Raw genomic sequence first — 12,752 nt, forward strand, 5'->3', positions numbered from 1 at the left:
AAAACATGGATAACCCTCCGGGCAAAGATTTTGGAGTCTCTGGACTACCTGATCATCTAATCTCCTAACACACATGTTACTTTATTAATTAACTAACACAAGTCAAGTCAAAACAAAGCAAAAGTAAAAATAGAACATAAGTTCATAATTTTACTATATAATAAATTTACATAGCTTTTGGAACTCAAAATACACATATAGTTTACATATATTATGATGCAAATTACAAGATATGCTATTGATTACCTAAGTCAGTTTGTAAAATTTTCGAAACCAATTTTCAAAACATCTACCCAAGAATAAAACAAAATAATAAGTAATCAAGCAATAAACTTAATATTAAAATAATTACCGCATAATAATAACAATCAATGAAATATTAAAACACATCTTAAACTCAGCTGGAGGGTGGAGACGGAAACCATTAATTTGACACACTTTAACAAAAGAAAAGTACTAAGAAGTCATGTACATACTATTATATCTTAAAAATAATTCTTTGTTGATGCAGTAGAACCCAAACCAGGCGGAAACATTATATTAATAAACTAATATCCTACAAGATGTACATTGTTACCAACAATTTGATATAAAAAGAGTACCTTAAATATTGACAGAGTAGAAAATTTCACTTGTTAATCTCTCTCGCACCTGTTTCTTTCCCTTCTGCTATGCTTCGCCGCTCTCAATATTCTCTTAGTTTAGGGTTTTAATACAAGGTTCGAGTCTTTGTTTATATATATCCACAGATCATCAAATACAAGTATGAGTCTAAATTCTATCTCTATTCTAATCTTTTTTTTTTCTAATTATTATTATTATTATTATTATTATTATTATTATCATTATTATTATTATTATTATTAAAATTCACATATATTACATATATACCCCCTTAAAAAGATTCTGTCCCCGGAATCAAGCGAAACTAAAAACTTGTACCTGAATCGAATAAATGCGGATATTTCTCACGAATAGATTCTTCTAATTCCCAAGTAGCCTCTCTCTCCGAATGATTCTTCCACAAAATTTTCACAAACGGAATAATGTTCTTCCTCAAAACTCGCTCCTCTCGAGCTAAGATAGCCTCAGCTTCTTCCTCGCACGAAAGGTCCTCTCTAATCTTATGTAATGGGTACTGAACTACGTGTAATGGATGATATTTGTAGCCCCTCAAAACCGACACATGAAACACATTATGCACATGAGATAGTTGTGGTGGCAACGCAACTCTATAAGATACTTCCCCTACTTTCTCCATAACGTCAAAAGGGCCAACATATCTCGGACTAAGCTTTCCCTTCATACCAAAATGCTTCACACCCTTACAAGGCGACACCTTTAAGAACACATGATCACCTGGCTCAAATCCCCCAAACTTCTTATGTTGGTCCGCGTAACTCTTTTGTCGAGATCGAGCTTCCTTCAAACTTTCTTTAACTTTCTCTACCTTCTCATTAGTGATTCTAACCAACTTTGGCCCTTCAATGACTCTCTCACCAACCTCATCCCAACAAGATGGTGCCCTACATCTCCTACCATACAGAGCCTTAAATGGTGGCATACCAATACTCGAGTGCCAACTATTATTGTACGCAAACTCAACCAGATACAGGTACTTGTCCCAATCACCTGTCCACTCTAACGCGCAAACCCTCAACATATCCTCCAATGTCTGAATCGTCCTCTCTGACTGTCCATCGGTCTGCGGATGATAAGCTGTACTAAAATTAAGCCTCGTACCCCAAGCTTGCTGGAATCCCTTCCAAAAACGCGATGTAAACCTCGTATCTCTGTCAGAAACTATCGACACAGGCACACCATGAAGTCTAACAATATCTCGCTGAAAAATCCCTGCCAACTCATGAACAGGAGTAGTCTCTCTAAAAGGCAAGAAGTGAGCGGACTTAGTGAGTCTATCAACCACCACCCATATGACATCGTTCTTCTTGAAAGTCCTCGGCAAATGAGTCACAAAATCCATAGTAATGTTTTCCCACTTCCAAACTGGAATATCTAGCTGCTGCAACAATCCACTAGGCCTCTGATGGTCTATCTTCACTTGTTGACATGTAAGACATTTTCCCACAAATTCTGCTATATCTCCCTTCATTCCACTCCACCAGAAATGCTTCTTTAAACCTCCATACATCTTGGTGGAACCTGGATGAATAGAAAATGAAGAACTATGAGCCTCCTTCAAAATTTCCTCACGAATCGTCGGGTCTGCGGGCACGCACAATTTACTACCCAACCACATCACACCCTCATCATCGACATGAAATTGTGTTTGCTTTCCACCTGCCACCTCGGATCTAATAGCTTCCAAACCTGTATCACTCTTCTGAGCTTCCTTAACCCTTGAAACAAGATTCGGTTCCACTTTCAAATTTGCAATGCTACCACTTGATCCTCTAACATACAACTCAACACCCAAGCGCTCCAAATCTGAAATAAGGTGCGGCTGAGTAATGAGAGATGCAACACTCCCCAAGTTCTTCCTACTAAGAGCGTCTGCCACTACATTCGCCTTCCCCGGATGGTACTGAATATTTGCATCATAATCCTTAAGAAGTTCAAGCCACCTCCGCTGCCTCATGTTAAGCTCCTTCTGAGTAAAGATGTATTTGAGACTCTTGTGATCAGTAAAGATGTCACAAGTCTCTCCATAAAGATAGTGTCTCCAGATCTTCAAAGCAAAGACCACTGCTGCTAACTCCAAGTCATGGGTAGGATAATTCACCTCATATGGTTTAAGCTGCCTAGAAGCGTAATAAATCACTTTCCCATGTTGCATAAGAACACACCCCAATCCTCTCTTAGAAGCATCACTATATACCTGAAAACCTCCACTCCCTGATGGCAACACAAGTATTGGAGCTGACACCAACCTCTTCTTTAACTCTTGAAAGCTCTTCTCACGATCATCATTCCACTCAAACTTAATTCCCTTCCTCATTAGCCGAGTCAATGGTAAAGCTATGGAAGAGAAACCTTCCACAAAATGCCTGTAGTAGCCTGCCAAACCCAAGAAACTCCTTACCTCCGTCACATTGCTAGGTCTGGGCCAATTAGTAATAGCCTCGACTTTCGCAGGATCCAACTCAATGCCCCTACCAGATACAACATGCCCCAAGAATGCCACTTCCTCCAACCAGAATTCACACTTGGAAAATTTCGCAAACAACTTCCTCTCCCTCAAAATTTCAAGTACAGTACGTAAATGCTCCTCATGCTCCTCATGCTCCTCTCTGCTCCTAGAGTATATCAAGATATCATCGATGAAGACCACCACGAATTTATCCAGATAATCATGAAAGACCCGATTCATCAAATCCATAAATACCGCTGGTGCATTCGTCAACCCAAAGGACATCACGAGAAACTCATAATGACCATAACGAGTGCGAAATGCAGTCTTCGGAATGTCTTCCTCCCTAACTCGTAACTGATGCTAACCAGATCTCAAATCTATCTTCGAAAAGTACTTCGCCCCTTGTAACTGATCAAACAAGTCATCAATGCGTGGCAAAGGATACCTGTTTCTGACAGTCACCTTATTCAACTCCCTGTAGTCAATGCACAACCTCATGGAACCATCTTTCTTCTTCACAAAAAGCACATGAGCACCCCAAGGAGACACACTTGGCCTAATAAATCCTCTATCCAACAACTCTTGCAACTGCTCCTTCAATTCTTGCAACTCAAGTGGTGTCATTCGATAAGGCGCCTTAGAAATAGGCTCGGCACCTGGAACAAGTTCAATAGTAAACTCCACCTCTCTATATGGTGGCAAACCTGGTAGCTCATCGGGGAACACATCTTCATACTCCCTCACAATTGGATAATCCTCGATGCGAGGTTCATCCTTCGATGTATCCTTCACGAAAGCAAGGTAGCCATCACAGCCCTTAGACAACAATTTACTCGCCTTTAGAGCAGAAATTAACTTAACATCCCCCTTCGGCTGAGACCCTTGGTATACAAATTCTGGTTTATCTGCAACCCCAAAGATCACCCTTTTTCCTTGACAATCAATTGTGGCACGATGTTCACTCAACCAGTCCATGCCCAAAATAATGTCAAAGTCATGCATCTCCATGGGAAGCAAGTTAACCTTACAACTTCTATCTCCAACAGCTATCGGACACTCTCGATACACATCAGAAATAACAACAGAATTACCCATCGGGGTAGAAATAGACATATGAGGATATAATAATGAAGGTGCAACGCCTAGATGACGAACAAACGATAAAGACACAACAGAATGGGTCGAACCAGTATCAAATAACACATAAGCATCTCGTCTACCAATAAGAAGTGTTCCTGAAATGGTACCTGAATTAGCTGCTACCTGATTTGCCATCAATGCAAACACTCTGGCTGTAGGATTCTGCTGACTTCCACTGCCACTACCACCGCCAGCTCCTCCTCCACCAGGGTTGTGTGACACTGTGCAATCCTTTGCCCTATGGGACAAGCTACCACACAGGAAACAAGCCCCAGTCTGTCTATAACAAGCTCTACCTGGATGATGTCCACCACATGTAGCACAAGGAGCCACTGGAATCATATTGGGGTTTCCCCCATATACTGAGTAACGGCTCTGCCCCTGCTGACGATTCTGCCACTGCCTAGGCTGCTTCTGTCGTTGAAACTGCTGATTCTGATTCTGACCAACATACTAATTCCAGCCGTGGAATGATTGACCACCCCTATTCTGATTCTGTCCGCACCACTGTCCCTGTTGACCATTCTGACCTCCATACCACTGTCTACTCTGTGCAAAACCCTGATCATCCCTAGTCCTTTTACTACCACTGTTAGACCTGGAAGTCCTGAAATCTATGCGCTCCTTCTCAACATCCTTTGCTGCATCAGCCACCTCTGCCATATTATCAAATTTAAAAGAAATTATGGAACCCCTCAGATGAGACTTCAACCCCCATTTAAATTTATCAGCCTGCTGCACAGCAGTCCCTGCAACTGTCCCAGCAAATCCAGCCAACCTTATAAACCTCGCCATATAATCAGTAATGCTCTCATCCTGGTGCTGCATAATAGAATGAAACTCCCTCAAATAAGCCTCCCTATCAGCATTAGAAAAGTATTGCTCATAGAATACTTCCTTGAATCCCTGCCATTCCAAAGCCTCAGCATACTGCTCCCCTCTAGTAGCTTTCACTCCTCTCCACCATCTCTGAGCATCACCCTCCAACTTATACACAGCTAACCTGACCTTCTGAATCTCATCACAACCCAGTGCATCAAAAATCTTCTCGAGATGAACAATCCAATTTTCAGCATCAATGGGAGTCGGTGCTGCACTAAAAGAGTCTGGTTTCTGCTTCACAAACCTCTCCAACCATACAAACGGCTCCAGCTGATGGCCCTGACCATTCTGATTCTGATTCCCATTGCCATTCTGATTTCCTTGTCCATTCTGGTTTCCATCGCCATTCTGATTTCCTTGTCCATTCTGATTTTCCTCGCCATTCTGATTTCCTTGGTTTGCCAAAGCCTGCTGTACAGCCTGAGTCACTGCTTGCCCTATCATCTCAGTAAGCTGAGCGGGGTCAATATGAAAAGGATCACGTCTAGGAGGCATCTACAATATAAAATAGCGAACGAATGAAGAGTACGAGAATAAATATGATGAAGCAGTTACAAATAGATTTCAAATGATAAAGCAAAATGAAACGAAATTAAATAGAATACCCATCATATCGTCTACCAAACTCACAGGTCAACCTAAGTAGGTTTTCTACAAGAAAGAACCTAAGCTCTGATACCATCTCTGTAACACCCCTTTTTTGTAATATAAGGGAGATATTACTTAAAATCCAAAAACCTGCAAACAGAGCACTAATATATTTATAACAATAATTTAACAAACTAAAATCTCCAAAATAATATTAAACCTCCAAAATGTCTAAACCAATAATATCGATTCTGAATTCTCCAAATAAATAATTAAGTCTAAATACTGATAAAGTCTGAAATCCTAATCAAGAAAAAGGGTAGCTCTCCATCGCACAGCCCCAGATCCCCCTAAGCACCTGTCTAGAAAAAGAATACGGCATGAGCTAAACGCCTAGTACGGATTTGGAATGTAATTTATAAAACAAAGAGATCAGAAATAAACAATCAGCAATTTATAATAAAAGAATAGTTTTAAAAATAAGTAAAGCTGAAACAACGAGGGGCTAGGATATTTCATACCGAGATCAGAACAGATACAAATACACACATCATAGGGTACCTAATGCGTGCAACAAAATGGATAACGTGTATGGCATATACAACGTCACCATAAATCAAATCACAAATCAAACTCTGGGTGCACCCACGTATCCTGAACAAATATCAAATGCGCAAAAGCTCCTCCCAAGAGCTAACAGAAGGATACGCCGTGACCAATCACACTGTCACGGAAGTGTCATGTCACTGGTGCCGCAATGACATGGCTGTAGTACCCCTACAGCTGGTTAACTCGGTATACCCTAAATCACTAAGGGTTCAAAATAATATTCTCGCAAAATTTAAAATCACTTGAGACAAATAATTCAGATTTCCAAAACAGAGGGTGTCATAAGTAAATTTGAAAATCGCATAAACAGATATTTATAATTTTCCAAATCAATTTTTAAAACAATTTTCAGAAGTCAAAATATCCAAACAATTTTAATGAAGCGGATAAACTATGAAATTCAACAAAGCGGAGATATTAAATTTCTAAGAAGAGGAGTGCTGAATAAAAAGGGGACAGAATCCGTACCTCGAATGTCGCAACTAAAATAATATCAAAATCCGTAAACGATCTGCTAAAACCCCGACCCGTGATCTAAATACAAAATTATAATTTACAATTAATATACATTTTATATATTCATTTATTAATTAATCAGTACTACTCATAATTTATTTACAAAATTATTAATCATACTACTTGCCTCGTGAACATAACTACATGTCACTACAACCATAATGTAAATATTTATTTGTTATGGATAAAAAACTAAGGTTATTACTTGCTGTATTTAATACTAAGATTCGGGAGCTCAAGGCCTTTAATGGCTGCTCTCGTGTTTCGTGACTCAATCTACCTTTACGAGATGCCTACGTATCTCTGTGAATTAGAGAATTAAGCCAAAAAACGTAGTTCTGATCTGTGGGGTGAGGCCCCTTATATAGATGTTGGGAGTCCTTGAATTGGACTTGGTATAGGAGACTTGGTGGGCAAGTCTCATAATTAGAATGGACTTTGGAGTCCTAGATAGTAGGAAACTGATTCCTTATCCTTTTAGGTCCCCTTGAGGCTAATCTCCAAGGATTTATATCCTTATCGGGACTCTTTTCAATATCTGATTTGTCCCTTATTAATTAATTACGAAATTAATTAATAATCAGGGCTTTTGGGCCTTTTTTATTCCATCAGGCCTGATCTGGTCCATCAGGCTTAACCTTTCTGGTCTGAGTATCATATATCTTTTTATTGGGCCTAGCAGCTCACAACTTGTACAATTAATGCAGTATTTAATTATACAAGCATAATTTATTTATCCCTATCATTTGCCCCCCAACTTTTGGGAAACATTGATTAGGTTTCGCAGAAGTTAAGTCTATTCGTTCCCTTACAGGGTTTCGTTTTTCCGTAAAGTGTGGAGCGACCTACACATTTACAATGAATTTTTCCTTTTTTCAGGAATTATCTTAATTTCCAGGAATTTTTCCCTTATTTCCGGGATTTTTTCCTTATTTTCTGGATTTTTCCCTAATTTTCTGGGTTTTTCCCTAATTTTCTGGGATTTTTCCCTAATTCTCTGGGATTTTTCCCTAATTTTCAGATTTCCAACCCTTTTTCGACCAGGATCCTAGTCGAAATTTCGACCTGGATCCTAGTCGAAAATAGGGGCCAGCCTTGCCATCCTGGTCGAAAGAATTCGACTAGGATCCACGACCTGGAATTCGACCAGGATCCTAGTCGAAATTTCGACCTGGATCTAGGACCTGGAATTCGACCAGGATCCTAGTCGAAAATTCGACCTGGATCTAGGTCGAAAATTCCACCTCTCTTTTTTTTTTTTTTTAGCTTCTTGCCATGAGCCTATCGACTAGGATTTCGACTAGGATTCTAGTCGATATTTCGACCTGAATCCTGTTTGAAAATTCTTTGATTTTCTTGCTTCCTGGTCGAAGGGTTTCGACTAGGATTCACGACCTGGGATTCGACCAGGATCCTAGTCAAACTTCGACCTGAGTTTTTAAAGATGCTTGGTTTATTCGACCTCATTCCTGGTCGAAGTTTCGACCTCAATTCAGTCCCGTTATTCCAGCTACTTGCCATGAGCCTATCGACTAGGATTTCGACTAGGATTCTAGTCGATATTTCGACCTGAATCCTGTTCGAAAATTCTTTGATTTTCTTGCTTCCTGGTCGAAGGATTTCGACTAGGATTCACGACCTGGAATTCGACCTGGATTCTGGTCTTTTTTACCCGTTATTTTCGGGTGTCTGCTCGAAAGATTTCGGGCAGGATTCACGACCTGGGATTCGACCTGGATTCTGGTCTTTTTTACCCGTTATTTTCGGGTGTCTGCTCGAAAGATTTCGGGCAGGATTCACGACCTGGATTTCGACCTGGTTCCTGGTCTTCCACTAGCCTTCTTTATTTAGCTTTAATTTAGGGTATTGTATTTTCCAAATCCTAATTGGATTTGGGCCTGGCCTTTTTTGTTGGGCCTTATTAAATTTTACTGAGCCTCTATTATTGGGCTTTTCCAAATCTTATTGGGCCTCTTTTATTGGGCCTTTTCAAAATCTTATTGGGCCTCTTTTATTGATCTGGGCTTAATACACCCTGTTTAGAATGCTCTAGAATTCCTAGGAATATTCTGGAATATTCTTTTTTCTGGGCTTTTTCCTATGGGCTTTTGTCCTCAATGGGCTTTTCGTCCCTTCAACTTCCTTTTCCTCTTATATAAAGGAATGAGGAAAGGCTATTACTCCTCACTTTCTCATTTCTTAGTTTTCTTCTTCATCTTCCTGCTAAGATTCTCAGAGGAATAACAGCATGTCGGAGCTCAAAGCCTTTTTCAGGAGCACTTCTTCAGGTAAGATTCCTCCCTTTGCTTTTCGTGTCTATTTTTCCATTGTGTGCCACTTTAAGATAGCCTATTTACGTGCCCCTTACTTTTTTTCAGATGGCTGACAAAAGAATGACCTGTTTGGCCAAGATGAACGTGGCTAGAAAGTCCAACGATTTTCCTATTCGATCGAGGTATACTTCCTTAATCGACATGATCAACACTCGAGGGGACGAGTATCCGTCTGATGCGCATCTGGACGCGCACGATCATATCAGTGCTTTACGGGATCCCAAGGAGCTAGAAAAGTTGAGCAGCTGCTTCAAAATCAAGGAGCCTTTTAAGCTGGTTCTTGCGGGTCCGGCCGACAGGGCCTGTCAGTGTAAGAAGGACGCGCTATGCGTCTATAGGGATACTCTAAGGGCAGGTATTAGACTCCCTTTTCATCCATTCATTCCTTTGCTACTGGCTGATGTGGGCATCAGCCCTTGCCAACTTCCCCCTAATTCCTAGAGGTTGATTCTGTGCTATCTGTCGCAATGCGCCAAGCACAACGTCCCCACATTTGTTGCTGTCTTCAGGAAGATTTTTCAGTTCAAAAACAGCCCTGATAAAAGTCCGGGTTGGGTTTCTATCAACCAGCGCCCCACTATCCCCCATATCGTGAATGGGAAGTCCATCCCTAACAACAACTTGGGGTGGAAGAAAGATTTTTTATTTGTTATTTGGGAAGGTGGAGATTGGGGCTCCCTGTTTCGATCATCCTTTGGGCTGGCCGTGGACGGGAGCCCGAATGACATAACTTTGTCTGAGGAGGAGGCTAGAGGTTTCAACCTCCTTACGCAAGACAACGGCACTTCCCATTGTTGGGACCTTATCCGGGAGACCGTCCTGGTAGAACGCGGCCTTTCGCCCGTTAATAAGAAAAGTAAGTTCCCTTTCTTATCTCATTTATTTCCTGCACTTTTATTTCATTGATTTTCAACTGACTTTGTTTGTTGCAGTGGCTGAGAAGATTGAGGAGGCTACCAAGCCGAAGGACCTGGAGACAACCAGGATGAAGAGGGCCGGGAAGATCTTTAAGGACCCTCGACTGGGTGACCGCTTCCCGGAGTTCCTTCTTCAGGCAACGGAGCCAGATGAGGAAGGCCCCAGCAAAGTTCTGCGCACCAAGCAGAGGCCAGGTGCCTATTTTCAACCTGCTTGGGGGATCCGGGGCAAGGACTCAATTGTGGGCAGCACGGCGCTGTCCAAGGAATGGTCTAAGCATTCCATTTCCCCGGTGGATTATCAAGATTTTGTCCTTCAACAGGACTTGGAGGGGAATGAGCTGTTTGGAGCCTAAGCTCTGGCGACGGTACGTACTTTACTTATGCCTTTTACAATTCTCTTTTCTTTCTTTTCTAAACCTTTGCTGTTTTCTCTTGCAGGCTAACGCCCATTTTCAAGGGGCAATTCAGCAAGCCAAGGCTTGGAAGGTTGGCCTGGAAGATGCCAACAAGAAGTTGGAGGAGGCCAACCAAAAAATTGAGGCCCTTGAAGCTCAATTGGCCTCTTCCACTTCTGACCTGGAGACGGCCCGGGCTGAAAATATCATCTTGAAGGCGCAGAAGGAAAAAGCCTTTGATGGCTGGATGGACACTCAAGAATTCAAAGACTTGATGGTGGAGCATGACGCCCTTCTTCATCCTGTTAGCTATAAGGAAGGTTGGGACGCTGCTGTGGAGGCCATCCAGGATGAGTTTCCCGAGGTCCTTGAGCAGTCGCCCTTTCCTTGCCCAGTGCGGGTTCCAGAGCTTGGAGGTGTTACTGAAAAGCTTGCTGGCATGATCAAGGATGGAGAGGAGGGAGATTCCTCCGAGGAGGAATTCGAGCCTGTCGCTAAGAAGGCCAGGGTGGAAGAATCTCCCAAAGCAGCGCCTCAACAGCCATCATCTCCTGCAGAGGGAACTTCTACAGGGACTTCGGAGGGGACGACCGAGACGTCTGAAGAAACGACTGAAACTTCCGAAGAGACTTCGGATAGTGGTTCTGAGGAATCTCATCCTTCCAAGGCCTAGCTTTTTGTATATCTTCTTTTTGAACTTTATTTATATCAGAACTTGTTACCCTTCGGGGTTATGTTTTATACGTTGCTTTTCTTGCCTTTTTCTGTTTTAACTTTACAATCTTAATATGCATTTGAACCTTAAACATCCTTGGATTGAAATAATTTCAAGCTCTTTAATATGAAGTCTGGTTTTTCAAAACCTTACACAGCATGGGTTCGACCCTAATCAACAATAACTAGACAATGTAAATTCTACTGGAATATAAAATCCTACGCAAGCAAAGCTTCATGGTGCTTTTAAACCTACTTGTCAATGACAAGTGAGAATCGTACTTCACCTATCTTACACGTAGTAAACCTTCAGGTTTTGTGTGTGCCAGGTCCTCGGGACTTCAAAACCTTCCATAGTTTCCAGCTTGTAGGTTCCTCTACCCTGAACGCTCTTGACTCTGTACGGCCCTTCCCAATTCGGGGCAAGCTTTCCTTTCTGTCCAACACCAGAAGCCTCTATTTTTCTCAAGACTAGATCTCCTTGTTTAAAAAATCTCTCTTTAACCCTTAGGTTGTAAAAAAATGAAGCCTTTTTCTGATATTCTACTATCTTTGCATGTGCCTCATCTCGCACTTCATCAATTAGATCCAAGGCTAACCTCTGCCCTTCCTCATTTTCTACAGCATTGAAAGTCTGAATCCTTGGAGAGGAATGCGATATCTCCACGGGAACTACTGCTTCTGCCCCATATGCCAACATGAAAGGAGTTGCTCCTGTCGTGACTCTACAGGTAGTCCTATAGGCCCATAATATTGAAAGTATCTCATCCACCCAATTATTTCTTGACTTCTCGATCCTCTTTTTTAGTCCATCCAGGATTATCCGATTTGCTACCTCTGCTTGCCCATTGGCTTGCGGGTGAGCCACAGAGGTGAATCGTAACTCAATTTCATTTTCTTCACAATACTTCTTGAATTCCTCATTGTTGAATTGTGTTCCATTGTCAGTGACGAGGATACGGGGAATTCCATATCGGCACATAATGTTTTCCCACAGGAATTGTGCAACCTGCTTAGTTGTGATTTTGGCCAAGGGTTTGGCTTCGATCCACTTGGTGAAATAATCAATGGCTACAATCAGAAATCTCCTTTGTGCCGTGGCCATAGGAAAAGGCCCTAGAATATCCATCCCCCACATGGCAAAGGGAATAGGCGAGTTGATAGAGGTCAGCATCTCGGGGGGTTGTCTAACAACTGGTACATGCTTCTGACAGCGATCACACTTCTTCACATATTCTTTGGCATCAGCCATCATTTCTGGCCAATAGAAGCCTAAACGAGTTATCTTATGAGCCAAGGCCCTGCCCCCCAAGTGTTGTCCACAAATACCTTCATGCACTTCTTCAAGAGCCAAGCGTGCCTCATCGGGCCTGAGACACCTCAAGTAGGGAACCACGAAAGATCTTTTGTAAAGAATCCCATCTATCAAAGAGTACCTTAGTGCCCGAACAGTTAACTTCCGTGCTTCAGTTGCATCACTTGGCAACCAACCGGTCTGAATGTGAGCCTTGATGGGATCAATCCATGACGTCCCCAAGCCTATGGGAGCCAGCAGCTTAAC

General features: G+C 41.9%; 1 protein-coding gene across 1 annotated transcript; it reads right to left on the reverse strand.

Annotated features, from left to right (window-relative positions):
- Window positions 1–548: 548 nt before the first annotated feature.
- On the reverse strand, window positions 549–4,576 carry LOC141674542 (uncharacterized). Its single transcript, XM_074481249.1, has 6 exons — window positions 3,598–4,576; window positions 2,904–3,144; window positions 2,241–2,360; window positions 1,744–1,883; window positions 1,360–1,632; window positions 549–556 (listed from the first exon to the last, which is right to left on the reverse strand). The coding sequence occupies exons 1-6, from the start codon at window positions 4,574–4,576 to the stop codon at window positions 549–551; spliced, it is 1,761 nt and encodes a 586-aa protein (XP_074337350.1).
- Between the last annotated feature and the right edge of the window lie 8,176 nt (window positions 4,577–12,752).

The sequence above is a fragment of the Apium graveolens genome, chromosome 7 (genome assembly GCF_009905375.1).
Source record: "Apium graveolens cultivar Ventura chromosome 7, ASM990537v1, whole genome shotgun sequence".
Lineage (NCBI taxonomy): Eukaryota > Viridiplantae > Streptophyta > Magnoliopsida > Apiales > Apiaceae > Apium > Apium graveolens.